This window comes from Grus americana, chromosome 19, assembly GCF_028858705.1.
Source record: "Grus americana isolate bGruAme1 chromosome 19, bGruAme1.mat, whole genome shotgun sequence".
Taxonomy (NCBI): Eukaryota; Metazoa; Chordata; class Aves; order Gruiformes; family Gruidae; genus Grus; species Grus americana.
In genome coordinates, this window is record NC_072870.1 from 120,940 (window position 1) to 138,749 (window position 17,810).

Sequence of the window (17,810 nt, forward strand, 5' to 3'; positions counted from 1 at the left end):
CCTAGTACCAGAGAGGGCCTTGAAGTGAGACCATTTTACATCAGTGCCACATCACAGTTCCTGAAACTCCCTTGTGACTGCTGCAAGGGCCACAGTGCCAGGGGAGACCACAGTGCACATTGTGCAAGAGGCAGTGTGGTAGTGGCAGGCCAGGCACATCAGGAGGCACCTGGAGTGGCACTTTCTGAAGTTCAGTGCACAATTTGCCAGGAACACTAGAGTACCTCTTCCCTGAAGGGTCCAATGGGATACCCGTTGGCTGTTGGGCTCGATGCCTGCTCTGGGAGAGAGTGATTTACGCCTGATGTTTGATTTCCATGCAGGAGGGGGAATGTCATCTGGGTATTTACTTACGAGTTGAAGTTTGCAGAGGTGCCCAGAGGATGCCATTCCCTGGGGAAACCCTGCCAGGGCAGGGGGGCAGCCAGGCACTGTAAATTGTGGTTAGTTTAAGGCATTCGCTTACTGGCACCAAATTATTTACTTTGCCTCTGAAGAAAGCTCTTCACCTTTGTGAGACACAGCCTTCATTGCCTGAGGACATATCACTTAATGATGAAGAGCACAGGACAAGTGCTGTGGTTTGGGTCTCGTGCCTCCACCCCCTCCCCTGCTGAGCCCTATAACTTTCAGGCTGGACGCCCCTCCAGCCAGGCCAAACCCGCTCGGCTTCCTGCTCTGCAGGGTCCCCACTGAGACGACATGGGTGAGTGTGGGATGGGACGGGAGGGCACAGCACTGCTGCGTGTGGCTGCACAGGGCATCCTGGCACTTTGTCTTCTGCCAGGCTCCCTTCTCCCTACACCCTGGGCATCCCAGCGCTAAGTCCATTACCTGGACTGGGCTTGCTGTGCCCTGGGCTGGCAACTGGAGCAGGAGTCTGCATGTTCTGCTGTTTTCAGGCTGTATCAGTGTAGCCCTGGAGCGTCAGATAGCCCATTTTATAAGCCTCATATTTACCAAACATTCTTTGTAATTTTAAGTTCTCCAAGGAAAGTATTAAATACTCTAGAATAGAAAATGGATTTTTTAGATATTCTTGCTTAAGGAGCAATATTGAACAGGTATCAAGATCTGGAGGTTAGACACTCGAAAGCACACTGCTGTCCCTAGAAGAACACACAAGAGAGACTGATCGTCTCCCTTGCATCTCCTTCCTACTCAGACCTTTCATGACCATTCATGGGGGAATGGGCCAGCAGCGGAGGGAGCGTTGATTCTCTGGTGGCCTAAAGAAGCCATGTCTTTAAGCATGCCTCTAAACACAAATGTATCAAGACACTAAATGTTATGTAGGAATTAAGAAGCAAATCAGTTTGACCGAAGTGTGTTTAAAAGACTTTTGCTGTAAAACTGTGACCAGCACAAATGATTGGGATGACTCTGGGCATTCTCAGCAAGGGGTGCGTGTCTCTAGGGTGGCTGCAATCGCACACAGCAGTTCCAGGCTGGTATCATTGATTGTTGTCCTTCTCAGTCATCTCAGGGAACAGTGCCAAACCCAGGTATCCCAGGGCAGTACAATAGGTTTGGCTCTTCTCCTTTTTGAACAGTGGAGGGATCACATTGGTAATCTGCCAGGGTGAGCTACATGTATCATATCACAAACAGATTTCCCCATGGGCAGGTGTCTCCACAATGTCCCACTCTCTAGGAATCATGATAAACTTTCTATTATTTTATTTAGATTCAATATTGCAAAAAGTGTGCTGTTTTCCCTAGCTGCTCTGTAGAAGAGTAAACCAGAGCAGCTGGTTATGTACGGAAATTTTGAAGTAGCCATATAACCATATAATGGACATAATTTGCACCAGCCAAGCAGTAATTCGTGAAAGTTTGTGCTGCCCCTCTCAGTCATGCTGCTTTCATACAGAACACACAGCCCTGCCTGAGGCTTGTTCCCACCCAGACGTCTGGGTTCTTACTGCCCACAGGCCTGGACTGGAGGCAGATGTAGTCCCATGTGAGTGTGTCACGAGAGTGTGATGGGAGCTGGAAGGAAAGAGGATTCCTCCTTCCATGTTCACTCTGCTTGTTATCTCCAGCACTGATACTTTTTTTTTACAGGGACTTCTGATTACAGTCACTTCGGGTTTGGACAATGTTTTCACACTTCTTCTATCTCAAAAAACCACCAAGAGCAGGTGACTCCTGCCAATGAGCATATGACGGCTCATCTAAATGAGTGAATTGGGGCTTATGGCTGCAGCAGGGAGCTCTACACATAAAAAATTTTATTTTCTTATTTTACTCTGCAAGTAAAGGAGTCAAATGGGATTCATGGCTCTCTAATGGAAGAGTTATGATCTCTTTCTTTTTTTTTTCCAATCTCTTCCCAGCTACCCAGTGCTTTTGTCTCCTGCTTTTCACCTGCCTGCTAGCCCTGGCAACATCTCTTCCTTTCTTGTACATAGTAAACTCGCATATCTTCAATGGCACGCTGGATGATGTTAAGAACGTTCCCCCGGAGTCCTCCCAGCTCGGTAAGTATACCACTACAATAGGAAGTGGCAAACAAGGTCATGTTCAGTCAAATCCTACACAGACCTCCTCACCAGCCTAAACACACCTCTGTAACATGGAGGAAGGACTAAGTACCGCTCTACATCTGGGCAATGCCAATGCAATGTAGGCTGCCTTACTGGAACAAGAATCATCTGAGAGTCCTCTGCTTGCTGTCTGTCTCTTCTATCTGTCATGAAGTTCTTCTGCTCATAAGTGAGTCCAATAGTCCAAAGCCCAGAGTTCACAGGATCCTAGGAAAAGGGACAGGTTCGGTCTCTTTGGCAGCAAGACCGAGCCACGGGTGTTCTGGGCCGTGGGCTCTTCCTTGGAGAAGCAGTGTTAAAGGCAAACAATCACAGTGTATTTTGAGGACGTGGAGAACAGTAGCCACCTCTGGAAATCACAAGGTCAGCAGAGAACTGAATTCAAGAGAGAGGTGAATGCAAAGAGGAACTAAGTGAAATTGCTACAAAGAGTCTAAAGTAGTGATGGTGACATAGAGCAATCAGCCAGATGACAGCACAGAGTAACCTACAAATACCAGGTTATATTGGAGCAATGAGGAAACCTCCAAGAAATGCTCCTGGAATAAAACTGGGGGCTGCGGGTGGGACATGGCATGGCATGGCATGACATGACATGACATGACATGACATGACATGACATGACATGACATACAGAAAGAGCTGGTTCCCTTCCAAGAGAGGAGGAAGAGTTCTTGGCAGAAATGCTGGTTTCACATCAGCTTTCACTGCAAAGGTCAGGACACTGCCAACACAGGGAGCACCTGTGACTGAGACAAGAGTTTGGGCTTCACCAAGAACTGCAAGTCTGAATAGAGAAAGGGAGTGTGCTCTGGGCTTCATGCTCATCTCTCATTCAGATCACTGGTAGGGTGCTCTGAAAACATGAGCAGTATGAATGCAAGATGTGTAAGAAAGGAGGCATGCCAGAGCAGATAGGCTAACATTCGAAAGTCTTGACTTGTGGAGGAGTGCTTCCTAATGGATGGGAAGTGAAGGCAGAAAGGAGCAGAGGCAGACTATGGCTTACAAAATGAACATGAGTGGACAGCTTCATATGGTTGTAGTAAAAGTAAATACCATGGTAGGAAAGTCCTCCAGACCATGTTACATTGGTGTTTCCCACTCCACACAGGCTCAGGCCAACCACCATGTTCACTGGTGGGCTTCAAAACACAGTGGGGGAGAGTCAAAAGGAAAGGGGTCAAAAATCTGGCAGGCAGACTGTGTCAGGGAAAGCTGAATGGTTTAGCCCCAAAATCAGAAGACCACGGAGGAGGAAATGAAAGCAATATGATAGTCTGTCTGCAGGAAAAAGTGTACTCTGGGTGTAGTAAGAGAAGGAATGGGTTTATACACAGTGCAAGAGGCTTAAGTTAAACACTTCATGAGGGCAGGGACAGGAAGGCACCAGCTGAGAGTGAAAGCAGGAAGCAGATATTTGAGGATGTCAGAGACAAGCAGCTGCAGGTTTAGGTGTCTGTTTCAGAGAGGGGACAGGAATGGTTTTTGTCATTCCATAAGCCTGTGATTCATTCCTCTGTTTTGTAGCCATCAGCAGAGACACACAAGATGTCCTTGCAAAAGAATTGCATTAATTCACTCTAACCCATCCTCTCTTCCAGCAACACCCTTCAAAGTCCCTCCTGAGCCAGCTGAACAGAGCCCCTCTCCCAACTCCTGATACCTGCACCAGTTTTCCTGTGTCCGCTCTCACGTTTCTTCCCTCTCTAATCCCTCTTCTTCCTGAGTCCCTTTCTAACTGCTTCTATTGCACTTTTACAACCATCTTTCCAGTGTTGCCACCACCATTCAGGGTCTTTCTCCTACACAGTGCACTCGAATCCTTCTCACCAAAGACGCATCTGCCCCATTCTAACACCATATAAATTCCCTCAAACTACCAACTGGCTTATATCTGAAATTGTAAAGTCTCTCTGGAATCAAGAGCAACCACAGAAAAACAGGAATATCATCTGTAGAAGATCATGCTCTCCCAGCAGGCATTTGACATGTCTACTCTCAACACTCACTCCTGTCTCCTCTGTTCTTGTTAATTTAGATAATGGTGACAAGCATGTTCGGCAGGTCAGAGACATTGGCCCCCACCCACCGGCAGGCCGTGGTAAGTCTCTTCTCAAGGAGCACATGTACTCATGAGGTTTCATTATTGCCAGGAGCCTAGAGGCTCATGAAGAGCTCTCAGCTACCTTAGTCCATGCCCTACATGTGCACTGGCTCCTCCCAGGAAAAAGGTTGATTTTCTGATAGGCTACAGAGGTGCCACAGCTCATAACCTCAGGGGGACTCTATTACCAGCCATGTCCAGGATACAGTAGTTGATGAGGATCTTTAGCATTTTCCACCTAAAGATCCAAACTGCAAAGTGATGATTCATTATTGGTCTTTGGGAAGTGATTGGTGATTGGTTATTTTCGTATTTTCACTATACAGTTGATGAGAAGACTGGGTAAGACAGAGACTGACTGCGTTACTGAACTCAGTCAGCATTAGCCCATAGGACCACAAGATATGGCTTCACTGGGTAGGAATAACCAGTAGCAGAGGTACTAGGAGTGGAGCAAGTCCCTTCCCAGAAGTGTGTAGGTGCATTCAGCTGTTTGTTGTATAAGGGGCTGACACTCTGGAGCATGGAAAGACCATAATCAAAACAAAGAAGTCAGGAAGTCTCTAAAGAGCTACTCAGATAAGCCCAGAAAAAATGACGGATTTGCCCTACTGAGATCTCAAGGGCCGATTTAATTACTAGTAATATGGATGTTTTGATCACACTGTCTCTAGGGTTTCTGAGATTACTATAAAGGTCTAAAGTCTCCATGCTGTAACAGCAAATGGCTTTATAACCCAGATTTGCATTTTCCCGTGTGGTGATACATCACCTGCATGCTACAGGCACATCACCACAGCACTGCAAGACTGAATCCTGCCTGGGCTAGGGTGCATTGTGTGCTGGGTGAAGGCGATGTCTGGCTTGGTCTCACCAGGCCAAGACATTTTGGCAGTGTGTCTGCATCAGTTTGAATCCCATCTTGGGGAAGCCCAACTCTTCCATTGATAATTTCAAGACTTTGATTTACTCCTGTAAGCACATGGCAGTAATACAACCCAAGAATGTGTATGCAATAGGATATAGGCACAAAAAAAGTTATCAGGTGCTTTCAGTGTCCCATTCAGTGTGTGGGATTTAATAACCGTCTCGGTTTCCTGCCCCAGGTTGGCCCAAGGACTGCAGTGAGATCCCTGCTGGCAGCCACAGCGGTGTCTACATCATTCAGCCGAAAGGGCTCCACCACCTCGTGGTGTACTGTGAAATGAATATGACAAACGGGGGCTGGACGGTCATCCAGAGGAACCAGAAAGACACACCAGTCACCTGGGCCGAGTCCTGGAGCACCTACAAGTACGGCTTTGGGAATGTGCGCAGCGAGTACTGGCTGGGCACTGAGTACATCCATCAGATCGCCAAGCAGAAGGTCTACCAGGTCAGGTTTATCATCCAGGACTCCACAGACAACACCAATTTCGCAGACTACAACCTCTTCAGTGTGGAAGATGAGTCCCACGGCTACCGGCTGAGGTTGGGCTCCTACACAGGGACGGCAGGGGATGCCATGACCGCAGACAATCCCAACACCATGCATGACAACATGAAGTTTTCCACAAAGGACCGGGATCAGGACACTTACAGTAAGAACTGTGCCTACAGCTATGAGGGTGGGTGGTGGTACTCGGCGTGTTATTCTGTACGGCTGAATTTCAAGGGCGGCATGACATGGGGCAGCCTGTGCAAAGGGAACTGCAAATCCTCCCTTATCCTCATCAAACCAGCTTCGTATTGTTAGTGCTTCTTCCCTGTCCTGTCCACGCTGGACATTCTGTGAAGGCTCTGCATGGCCAAAGAGCTTGAGCCTTTCTGGAGCAGAGAGGGGAGCCCAAGGGTAGTAGGGTTTTAGTGAAATGCCACTTTCCATTTCCCCTCTCTGAGTGCAGGCTCCCCCTCTGCTCAGCTCCTTTCCCCTGTGCTTGCCAATGATTCCTTGCTATTATGTCCATAATGAAGAATAAAAAAAATCACTTGTGAAATGTGTGGATTCCACATGTAGCTTTCCTGAGGGAGGAAGACACTCATCCCTGGAATGACTTTTCATCAGAGTGTCTTAGCTGCCTCCAGAACTTGCAAGCAAAAAAGCTATGTGCCACAAATTTCCATATACTCTGTGCCTCTCTGCAGCACCTGGTAAAGCATCCCAATAAATTTGCTTCCTTGAGCTCATTCTCCATTAATGAACATCTGTTCTGTATCTCTGATGTACTCCCACTGAGACCCAAGAAATCCCACGTCAGGTGCTAGGACTGGAGCTTGGGGGGGTGGTTACACTGAGATAAAGGACCTATGATCTGCATGGGAGGGTTCAGAAGGGAACTGTCATGTGGGAGAACTCTTCCCACATCACCAACATGTTCACAGTCCAGGGTCAAAAGCTGTGGCAATGTCCTGGTGCCAAGGTCTCGCTCCTGCTGGGAGGCTGTGTCTGTCAAGATTTGTCACCACGTGTCTGTCTGCACAGTCATGCTTTGATCCTGCAGAAACATGATTTCAAAGTCATCAGCAAATCTTTCTACTGTGACTAAGCAGCAGTGAACTTAAATGGAAGCAAAAGAGAAGTTGGTTACATATTAGGAATCACTTGATTTAGGAGAGACTCTAACGAAGGAAGAGCTCATTCCAGGAATGGGCTCACCATGCCCAGGTTTCTGAGACCAATTTAGATGAACCTTTGCCAGGAAAGGTGCAGGCAGAGCTGATGCTGTGAGGCTGCAGGACAAGGCCTGTAAAGCTTCTCCACCCGACATCACTATGGCACTGCCAGGACAGACTGTTTGAGAAGCACCTTCACCTTCACAAACCATTTCTGTCTTTGTCTTGGGGCAGCACCGCAACAGCAGTGAGTTCCACTTCCAGGACCATGGCTAAGAGGGAAAACCCAGCCCTTGCCTGCCAGCTGCAGACCCCGGTGTCCACTGGGAGCCATCCAGAAAGGTCTGAGAAGTTAGAAAATACTGAAAGAAGTGAGCAGTGGAGGATCTCTGAGCCAGAAAGTACCTTACACTGCTCCAGAGAACTGCCTTCAGCACTGCAGAGCACAGTGGGCACCTGCACCTAGGGATGTCTGAGGAAGATGAGGGCTCAGGGCTACTTCTACTGAAAGCAGGTCTTGGGTGAAACAGGCTGCAGTCACTCTCCTGAGGGCCTCCAGCACTAAGCACTGAGTCCCCCCAAAGTACAGCACAGAGGACTAGTGGGACCTCAGAGTACAGCCCATGTCTGCCTTGCAATGGGCACGACAGCACAGGGAGGGGAGGCACAGGGCAGCTCCATGATGAACTTGACATTGGCTGGAAGAGGGACATGAGATGGTAGCAACAGGTGGAGTATAGCTGTCAGGAAGGTGACCCCACCGTGTTGCCCCCCAGAGTGGATTTGGCTTCCAAAGCCAGCAGGCTCAATGACATCAGGTGGCACTGGGCAGACTGTGAAATGACACTGCTGCTGCGCCTGGGCCTCTGGGGTTTCCAAGTGACAGGCAAAATTGGAGTTGCATTTGCAAACAATCCTCATCCCAGCAGTGTTGTCTTCTGCTAGGGCTCTCCAAAGGCAGTGAAGAGACACAGGCCAGGAGATGCAGGAGAACATCCTAAAATATCCTGACAGTACAACAGGGCTGGCACCTACCAGTCCAAGAGGATGGGCTCAGCAAGTGAGTGTCTCTGCATTGCTGTCTTGTCACTCCACCACAGCACGTCCCAGTGTACAGACAGGTTCTCATCTCTCCTACAACAGCACCAGCTCCACACAGCTCTTTATTCCAAGCTACCCATCCAAATGCTTCCTAAATCCTGCTGGGCTCTTGGCCACCCAACAGCAGTGACCGCCAGCCCCCAGCAGCTCCCTGGCAGCTTCCCTTCACTCATCTCCAGCAGCCAGTGTCAGTTTGAGGTGACACCTGAAGTTAAGCAGTGGACATTAAACGCTGCTTCCCTCCACGGAAATGTCCTGGCCAGGACAGAGCAGTCCCCACTGCAGCGGCAGTGCATGGCTCTCCCTGCAGCTGTGCTTTTTCACTAAGGTAAAACTGCCACAGGAAGCAATCCTCACCTCCCATGAGCTCCTGGTTTGCTACTTTTCCCCGGCTTATCCACCACATCTTTTACTTAAAGAGGCAAAGATACAAGGACAGTGTCCAACACAGAGATGTCCTGAAGTGGAGCTGATAGTCCTCAGGCAGGTTTCTGCTCCCTGAATTTTTCTTTTAGGTCTCTGGATCCCTGCAAATATTTAGTGACCACAACACCCTGCGGCGAGCAGTTCCCCATCACAAGTGGGGCAGTGCTCCCACCTGTCCCTTCCCCAAGGGACCAAGGGGACCTGCACAGGGCCAGCAGTGACAGGGCGCACCATTGCTCTCACTCTTATCTCTCCTGAGCCGATGGGTACAGTGGTGCCAGGGTGTCCACAGGATGCACAAGTGCAATGCTGTGAAGTATAGGATGAAGCCAATGCAGCGACAAGCAGGATGCACACAGCGTGGTGCAGCACAGGGCACACACCGTGCAGTGCAGGATGCACACAGTGGGGCGCAGCGCAGGATGCACACAGTGTGATGCGGGATGCACAGAGCGGAGCGCAGTGCACAGGATGCACAGTGCGGGTTGCAGTGCCGGGTGCACAGAGTGAGAAGTGCAGGATGTTGCAGGAGGCACACAGCAGCGCAGCGGATGCCCAGAGCGGGGAACAGGATGCACACAGTGGGGTGCCGTGCAGGATACACGCAGTGTGGTGCAGGGTACGCGCAGCGAGGTGAAGTGCAGGATGCACAGAGCGGGGAGCAGGATACACACACGGGGTGCAGTGCCGGTTCCCCCCTCAGCTGGGGGCGGCGCGATGCAGAACCGGAGCGCCTCGTGCTCAGCTGCGGCTCCTTTAAGACCAGCGGGGCCGGCGGGGCGGGGCGGGGCGTGGGGCGTGCGCGGCTCCCGGTGGCGGGGGGCTCCCGGCTCGTGTCCGCCCGTGCCCCGGCCCATGGCCCGGCCCCCGGCGCCGCCCGGCTCCCCGCGCCTTTTCGGGGCGCTCAGCACCGCGCAGCTCCGCGCCCTGCTGCAGGACGAGCCCCGGCTGCAGCGCGCAGCCCGCCTCAGCAGGAAGGTACGGTTGGGGGGGGCCCGGGCGGGGGCCCGGGGGTCTGTGTCCCGCAGCCGGCGGAGCGGAGCCGTGCAGCACCGGGGGCTGCATGGCCGTGCCCCGTGGGGCGGGGCATCACCCGCCGGTCCCCGGCACCGCTGCTCGGTGGTCTTCCCTCGATACCTGGAATCCCTCCCGCCGAGCCCGGGGGGTCTGGAGGAGCAGCAAAACCCACCGGGCTGGGCGGGGGTGGCCGGGGGGGAAACCTCATCTTGAGCGTCCCGGCCGGCGGCTGCCCGGGGCTCCTGGTGCTGCTCGGGGTTCCGGCAGCCATCGCCCGCTCGGCGGCCTCGGGCCACCGAACCCCTGAGCAGGGCCACAGCCGCTGCCCCGAGATCTGGGGGAGGCTGGGAGGCCCTGGCCCCTCGCTGCGCCCTCCACGTCTCGCTTCGTTCCCCGCCGCTGGGATGAGCCCCGAGAGCTCCCCGGCTCCAGCGGCTCCTGGCGCTCCTCTGCGGGAACAAAGTCAGGTTATTCTGAAATCATTCTCAGCCTGATTTCTGCATCTTTCCCCTGGGCCTCCCAAAGCACAGACCGGCACCACGCTCTACTCCCCTCGCTGCGTGGGCGGAAGATGTGTGTGCATCGAGAGAGGGTGTGTGTCTTCCTCTTGGCATCCTTCTTAGCTACTGAGTCCCTTCCTCTGCAAAGGGGGCTGGGCAGCCAGCCGTGAGGGTTGCCACATTCAGGGTAAGCTACCCTGTGCCATTCATAGCCCGGGTCCAGTCATTGCATCCCCCCTAGGACGCAGCCCCTTTCCAGGCAGAGCAGAGGTATGGGGACAGTGCAGGAGGAGAGAGTTCACCCCTGGATGGAGGCGGACCCCCTCCCAGCAGGCTGCCAGCTCTGACTGGTTCTGCTCATTTCTCCCAGTGCTGACACCCCCCCGCCCCTCCCTTCCCATCCGTACAGTTTCAGAGTCTGCAGCTGGAGCGAGATATGTGTTTGGCTTCAAACTGCACCTTGGCCAGGGTGAACCTGTCCCTGCGCCCGCGGCTGGAGGACGGGAAGGCTTCCCTAGCCATCAAGTACCAGGAGCTGCAGGAAATACGAGAGGCATGTTGGGACAAGCAGCAGCGCCTGGGTGAGTGGGGCGCAGCCGATGGGACAAGGCAGAGCCTGGCATGGCCAGAGCAACCTGTGTTAATATGAGGGCCCCGGTGGGCTCAGCAGCCTTGAACCTGCCACAGGGAAATGGCCCGGGCATGATCAGGAGCAATGGGGGGTGATGCTGCCAGCCCTCAGCTGGGACTGATGCCACAGTGGGATGCGGGCTTCAGTGTGCAGGTGGCTCCAGGGATGTGTTTGGGGGTGTTTCAGTTTGATGGGGGTGGGGGGGAGGGAGCTGATGCTTGGGGATGGGAAAGACCGCAGCCCCAGCAGTGGGGATGTCCAGGGGAGGTTTGTTAGCAGTCCTGTCCCCTCCCGACACAGAGGCGTACCTGGAGAAGTGGAGCCTGCAGAGCGCCCTAGTCCAGCTCCAAGCCAAGCTCGATGCCTCTGAGGCAGAGTCGGAGGTGAGTCAATCGAGACCCCTGTGCTGCTGCCCCGTCCTCGCCTGGGCCCCAGACTCCTCTCCACACTCTCCTGTGTGCCAGGCCCTGGAGAAGAGGCTGGGAGCAGGGAGGCTCGGCCACCTGGGCTCCCTCTGTGGTCCCACGGCTCTCTTGGCTTGATGCTGTCCCACTGCCTGTCCCACAGGCACAGATAGAGCAGTTCCTGGCCCAGGATGTGCCCCTTGATTCTTTTCTGGAGTCCTTCTGCCAGAGCCGCACACGCTCCCATGTCTGCCGGACACAGCTGGAGAAACTGCAGGAGCTGCTGCAGAAGAATCTGGTGGGCAGGGACCCTACGTGCCCCACGGAGCACCCAGGTGCCCTGGCTAGCCCAGCACCAGCCCGCCTTGCCCCCTTGCGGAGTGGAGTAGCCCCCAAAGCCTTTGATCTCTCCTATGGCTTTGTGCCCGCTTTTCTTATGCCCTCGGAGGCTGTTGTGCCCTTTGCCATGCCAGCTGCACCTCCCAGACACCATCTCCCAGCCCTGGGACACCAGCCACCATCTCCCTGCTCCAAAATCCCCAGCCCGGGCTCACCCCTGCGCCTCATTGGACACATCCGCCTGCTCAGCCCCCAGCCCTTCCGCAGGCAGCAGCGGCCGCAATACCAAAAGCAGGAGCCTCCACACCGATAGCAGGGCAGGGACGGGGGATGTCCCTGCTCCTGGTGCTGTGCCTCCACAGGTGCTGTGCAGGAACACCCTGGCCAGGGAGCACGTGGGGGTGGGTGCACGGTGTAGGCACAGCTCCAAGGGGCTGCAGTGTCTGTTGGGCAGGCACAGGGGTGGGTGCTTGGTGGGGGGTGGGATGGGGCAGGCGTCATGACTAGGCAGTGGGTCCTGCTCCTGGGGAGCTGCTGGAGGGGATGTCTTTGCATCCACAGCAAGAGGAACAGTGATAGGAGGTGGGGGCGGGTGGTTTGCATGGATGTCAGCAGGCTCAGTCAGGTGGGAGATAGCAGGGGAGAGGGCCCTGGAGCACTGGGCACCACGTGCTTTCTAAATAAAGGCTCTTTTCCATACTCTGTGTTACCCCTTGGCTCTGGCTATGAACAGAGGGATGGGACAGGCAGGGAGGAAGTGGTTGTGGGGGTACACTGGCCAGGCTTGGAGGCGACTGGCAGTCAAGGAGGGTCCTCCAGCCTGGGAAGCCCCCAGGCATTGCACCTGCACTTGGCTCAGCCCATCAACACCCTGGTGAAGGTGAGAGTCCCTGCAAGGGGGGCAGAGAGCCCAGTGAGTGTGTTTGCCTCCAGGCAGGTGCCAGGGACCATCTCGCAGCAGTTTGACCCTGCACATGGTGAAGACCTCTGGTAACCAGAGATGCCTTGTTTCAGCAGCCAAGCCCTGTCCCTGTGAAGGGTTATACCCACAGCCAGCCAGGCTCACTCACAGCTCCCAGCAGCTGGTCTCATTGGCCTGTGTGCAGCCTTGCCGAGTTTTTAGCACCCATTTCCTGTCCGCCCTCTTGCACTAGTCCTGACTTCAGCCACAACTGGAAAAGATAGCAGGAGGCCTGCGCTCACCCTCTTCCATCCCGGACTCCTCTATTGCTTTCCTTAATTTCACGCGATGGTGAGACAAGGCTGGTGCGGGAATAGTCCTGGTTCCTCCAGCTGCAGCCCCTATTACACAGGCTGCTTAGAAATCATCCAAAGCAGCAAGGGACTCTGGCTACAAAGCACCACAAAATATGGACCATTGCCTTGCAGTGTCTGATCACCCCCTCCACCACTGAGGGTACCCCACCCTTACTCCAAACTCCAGCCCTCACTTGTGGGACTGGGGCCACTCATCCAGTATAACCAGTTAAAACACATTTAAGACCAGGATAAAATGGGAACCAGCCGCCATGGCTTTACTGGCAGGCAAGGAGATGGTAGTCACTGGAATATCTGGGGCTTCACAGAGCACCTCCTGCTTTTCTGGGTCCCACCCAGCTCAGTTTGGGCTCAGTCTGTCAATGAAAGGTGCAAGGACATGCCTGATGGCCGCAGTCAGGCTGTGTGGCTTGCCACGTGCCAGCAGGATGGATAGTAGTAGGCTGGCAACCATGGCATGAGAGCTTGGTTGGGTTCCTGTACCAGCCCCACAGGGCTAACATAACCAGGGAAACAAGGAGACCAAGCAGGGGCACTTGGTCTGTGTGGGACCACCTGTGCTGTGTCTGGAGGGGGCCAGGATGCACTGGGGTCTCCCAGACAGTTGCCCAGGCTACCCCGAGGTCTGCACTAGGTACTGTGTGAGATGACAAGAGCTGTGGGTGCAGCATGGGGACGTGGGCCCAAGTGGGATGTGTGTCGAGCTATGAGGGCTCCGAGCACACACACACGAGGGATGGTGGTAGGTAAGCACAAGGCTTCTCCCTGGGGATCTGGATGCCCACCAGGGAGAGGAAGGCCACCTTAGCACTTGGCTCTGGAGGAAAGGACGCCAAGGCAATGGCGTGAGGATATGGTGCATGCTGGAGCCCAGAGCCAGGCACTTGTATGGGCTGAATGCCAGTCAATGGCAATGCTGACGAGCTGTGTCACTGCCCTGCAAGACGGGACCAGGCACAGCACGATGGCTGGCACTAGCACACATGCAACCATGCACGAGGAGCCAAGCCGCCCAAAAACCAGCCAGGCACAACCAGTGCATCTCTCCAGCCAGTGCCTGCCTTGCATGGCTCCCCAGGGCTGGGCAGTCCAAGGCAATGCTGCATGGGTCTGTCACCAGTTCCAGGACAAAATTCTCTGGCCCCGAGAATGGGAGTACTGGCAGGTACTGAGTCACCTTACGGCAAGGGCAAATGCAGCCCCATGAGTGTGAACTGTCAAGGTGAGCAGCTGCCTCTCTCCAGCCTGGGGAGGGTGAGTGTGTCCCACCAGAGCTGGCAGCACTAAAAGTAACGGTCCAAAGGACAAAATGAACTGGGCTGCTGTGGCCATGGCTGGCTTTCAGTCTATAGGAGCCCTGCAGCACCCCTGGGTGCCTGCCCAGCTCAGGTAGCAGTGGGCATGCCCTGGCAGCCCCTATGGTCTTGCTGGGCTGGCCACCACCCCACTTCAGCCACAGTCCTTTAACCACCAGGGAGCTGCCAAGCAAGGCAAGCCCCTGCCCTGGGGAGGTTCCTCTGACCCTGGAGTTGTTCCTGTCCAGTTTGGAGCACGTAGTGCCTCAGGCGGGTGGCCGGACCCCCACTTGCAGTTGCTCTGGTGGGGAGTGTCGAACGCAGCAGCAGTGGGATTCTGCCTCTTTGCTTCCGGAGTACATGGTCAGTGCCTCACCATACTGGAGGCAGGCCTGGGCTGAGGACAAAGTCCTGCAGGAGGCACAAGATGGGACATTGGTAACAGGCAGGAGCTGGCAGCAGCACAGGGTGATCCCTCTGTGCCCCTCCTTGCCTGCACTGTGGCTCTCCCTGTCTGCACCAAGCACTGCCTGCCCTGCAGGGCCATGTCGAGGGCAGTCAATGTGCCCCTGCTCAGCCCGGGGAGGAGGAAGCGTTGCCACCAGGTGTGCACCTGCATTCATTTCTGCACTGGGCCAGGCAGCAGCCTGGGGCCAGCTCAGCCCCTCTGCCAGCTGGTGCGCAGCCAAACCCAGGAGGGGCAGGCAGGGAGCTGGCCCTGCCAGCTCTGTGGCCTTCTCCACCCCCCCCAGGCCTGGCTTTTTGGAAACCAGGCTGGGTAAGCAGCAGGCCCTAGCCCAGGAGGGACAGGACACCTGGGAGAAAAAGGGTACCCCCAGCACAGGCAGCCTCCAAGGAGAACCACTGAGCTGCAACCCCAGGCCGGATAACCCCCGGGCTGGGACCAGCAAGCGAGGGGTGGAGCCAGGGTGCCTCAGCAGGGCCCCACTCTGCAGCAGGCACTGCACAGGCAGCAGGGCTGTTAACAGAGGAAACTCTATTAACAGTTAACTCTATTAACAGAGCAGTCACCGCAGGGGATTCTGTTGAAGGGAGAGGAGCTGCCCCCCCATACATGGGTGTTGCCAACCATGTGGCCCTTCCCTGGGGAAATAGAGCCACTGCAGTCCCAGCAGCAGCAGGACCGGGGTGCAGAGCTCTGCCCACAGATCCCAGAGCAGGTGAGGGCTGGGGTTGTCCCAAGGGCTGTCCCCTCACCGCCCTTCCCTGCCAGGCCAGCCCCACTTGGGGGGCAAGAGGGGGTGTGATGGCCATCCCCCTCCAGTGCTGCTCAGGACCCTGCTCACTCAGCCTGCAGCTCCTTGTCTCTGCCCCTCATACCCCCAGTCCAGCTGGCACCCCCAAAGATCTGCTGGGAGCCAGGTTTAACCCTTTCTTTCCCAAAGAGCAGCCCAGCTTCTCCAGATGGAGGGAAGAGGCCCTAATGAGGCACCAGGATCCCATGCCCACAGGCTGGGTGGTCCCAGCGGCCGAGGGGAGCAGCCGAGCACCCCAAGCCTGCGGTTACAGGGATAGAACTGGGGAATGGAGCCTGCACTGAGCTTGCAAGACCTCAGGGCGGGGGCTGTCAAGCTCCATCTGGGCTTGTCTCAGCTTGCCTGGAGCTTTTGTTTGAATTTACTTAGTTTGTAACATCTAATTACCAAGCGTCCATTAACTACTTAGTTTTACTTCCCTTTTACAGTGTCCTGGTGTGATGTCTGTTGTTAGTAATTCAAGGGTAGGAAAGAGTAACAAGAAGTTACACAGAATAAACCCTGGGGTGAAGGTGCAGGGTAAGGCAGTACAGTCCTGCAGAGGTGAGCATAGGGTGATAGCTGAGGCCCCATCAGCAACTCACCCTTGGGCAGTTCCTTTCAGTGACACAAATCAAAGAGCAGGAAAAAAATTGGTGTCAGAGGTAAGAGAGCAAAGAACCAGCATCCAGCACGTGTACTACACGTCACTTACTATAAAGGCAGATGTAATGTGGAGCTGCAGAGCAATGAAGAGAGGGGTGGGATGTGCCAGAAAATGTGTAAAAGTGGCCCCAGTGGACTTGAGAGCTAGGAGGAGGAATGTCACACTCCTCCCAGCAAAGGCCTCAGGATGCGGACAACTCATGGTGACTCCCTCCCCAGCTGGAACTGCCATCCTCACCATCCCCAGGGCACGGGCCAGGAAGGGGCTGTGTAACAGCTGCGATTGTAGTATATTACTGAGATTTGTTTTATAGTAACTGGTTACATCCTCAAAAGGAGGCAAAGCCCACAGTAGACCTGGGAGCAGAAGCTGTTCCCTGCTGTGACCCCTACCTACGGCTGCCTTGCCCCCAGCTGCAGGAAGATGGTCTCTGTCTCTCATAGAAATGACTCTCTGTGTCTCAGTACCCTTAAAGATCCATCCTTGTTGTCCCTGAGGTGTGAAGACAGCCAAGACCACAGGCAGTTGCAGAGCTTCACTCTCTGCTGCATGGCTCAGATCCAGCTGCCAGAGGAAGGTGCTGGATCAGTACGCAAGCCTGTGCCCCCTCCTTGAGGGAGCCCTCCTTCCTTGAGGGAAAGCAAACTCCTCATGGCTCTCACTGATCTGCCTGGCGCTTCTCCCTCTCTGAAGACAGCTATGTAACCCTCTGATTGCTCAGCATCCCTCTGATGGGAGCACTGAATAGTCACCTCTTGACAACAGTACTGCTCAGCCACTGACTGCCACAGCAGGGGTAGAACATGGGGTTTAAATACAGCGTAGATCCCTGTGCAGCAAGACTCATGCATCCTATCAGCCCCGCTTGTGCCTTGTTTCCTGTCCTTTTCCACTTTGACCATCTGATCCTGTTAGGCTTGTACAGCTCACACAAGCTCCTACAGCTCACACAAGCTCCTACCATCATCCCACTGCTGTCACAGTTAGGCCCGGCTGTATTTCCCCTAACAGTTGTGCCACAACACCCCACAAGAACTGCGCTCACCTGGCTACAGGAAAGCCACAAGAAATCCAGTTGCTCTTGGCACCTCTCCATAAGGGAAACAACTAGGGAAAGACAAGAATGTGGTGACAGTATTGACGCAAGAAGACAAAGGGATAGAAACCTGGTGTGCTGGGAGGTACAGTCAGTCTGTGAATTTGGACTAGCTCCAGCCACTTTGTGTCCAAACTACTAAAATCCATCCTGGAGCAGAGGAGCATTCAGATTTGACCAGAGTGAAGGTAACACTAGGGAGAGGTATACATAATACCACCCCAAAAGTAACAGACTGGATGCCCCAAAGCATCCCTCTGTACCCTGCACGCCGTGCTTCCCCTCCTCTGATCAAACTCAGCAGCAAAACTTAAACACTGCCTGCAGCACGTGAGTTCAGAGAGTGTGGTAAGCAGAGAGCGTACGTCACAAGTGCACAGCAATCCCCATGTGTCAGAGGCAGCACAGAACGGGTCTGCAGCAGGCAGGAGTGAAGTCCACGGTGACCCAGGAAGGCCGTCCTACCCTCTCCACTGACTGCAGGCAGCATGCCCACTGTTCTCAGCACAGCCTTAGGGAAAAAGGACCCCCCTCCCTGCCCTCTTCTCATCC

The 17,810-nt window shown here is 54.4% G+C and overlaps 3 protein-coding genes across 3 annotated transcripts in view; 2 read left to right on the forward strand and 1 right to left on the reverse strand.

The window, feature by feature from the left end:
* DNAJC30 (DnaJ heat shock protein family (Hsp40) member C30) overlaps positions 1-17,810 on the reverse strand; it is a 61,234-nt gene that overhangs the window by 40,397 nt on the left and 3,027 nt on the right. The gene's annotated exons all lie outside the window — the stretch shown is intronic.
* Positions 377-6,817, forward strand: LOC129215100 (fibrinogen-like protein 1-like protein). Its single transcript, XM_054847720.1, has 4 exons — positions 377-706; positions 2,340-2,483; positions 4,591-4,653; positions 5,763-6,817. Exons 1-4 carry the CDS (start codon positions 703-705, stop codon positions 6,389-6,391), a joined length of 840 nt encoding a protein of 279 aa, XP_054703695.1. The 5' UTR covers positions 377-702; the 3' UTR covers positions 6,392-6,817.
* On the forward strand, positions 9,410-12,366 carry VPS37D (VPS37D subunit of ESCRT-I). The gene is made up of 4 exons (XM_054847715.1): positions 9,410-9,753; positions 10,702-10,873; positions 11,224-11,306; positions 11,491-12,366. The coding sequence occupies exons 1-4, from the start codon at positions 9,421-9,423 to the stop codon at positions 11,977-11,979; spliced, it is 1,077 nt and encodes a 358-aa protein (XP_054703690.1). The 5' UTR covers positions 9,410-9,420; the 3' UTR covers positions 11,980-12,366.

Excerpts from the sequence above, each read along its gene's own strand:
- VPS37D (XM_054847715.1), top strand. The coding sequence starts at position 9,421 with ATGCACAGAGCGGGGAGCAGGATACACACACGGGGTGCAGTGCCGGTT. Across the intron at positions 9,754-10,701 it reads CAGCCCGCCTCAGCAGGAAG|TTTCAGAGTCTGCAGCTGGA; the intron begins GTACGGTTGGGG and ends CCATCCGTACAG. Across the intron at positions 11,307-11,490 it reads CCTCTGAGGCAGAGTCGGAG|GCACAGATAGAGCAGTTCCT; the intron begins GTGAGTCAATCG and ends CCTGTCCCACAG.
- LOC129215100 (XM_054847720.1), top strand. Across the intron at positions 2,484-4,590 it reads CCCGGAGTCCTCCCAGCTCG|ATAATGGTGACAAGCATGTT; the intron begins GTAAGTATACCA and ends TTGTTAATTTAG. Across the intron at positions 4,654-5,762 it reads CCACCCACCGGCAGGCCGTG|GTTGGCCCAAGGACTGCAGT; the intron begins GTAAGTCTCTTC and ends TTCCTGCCCCAG.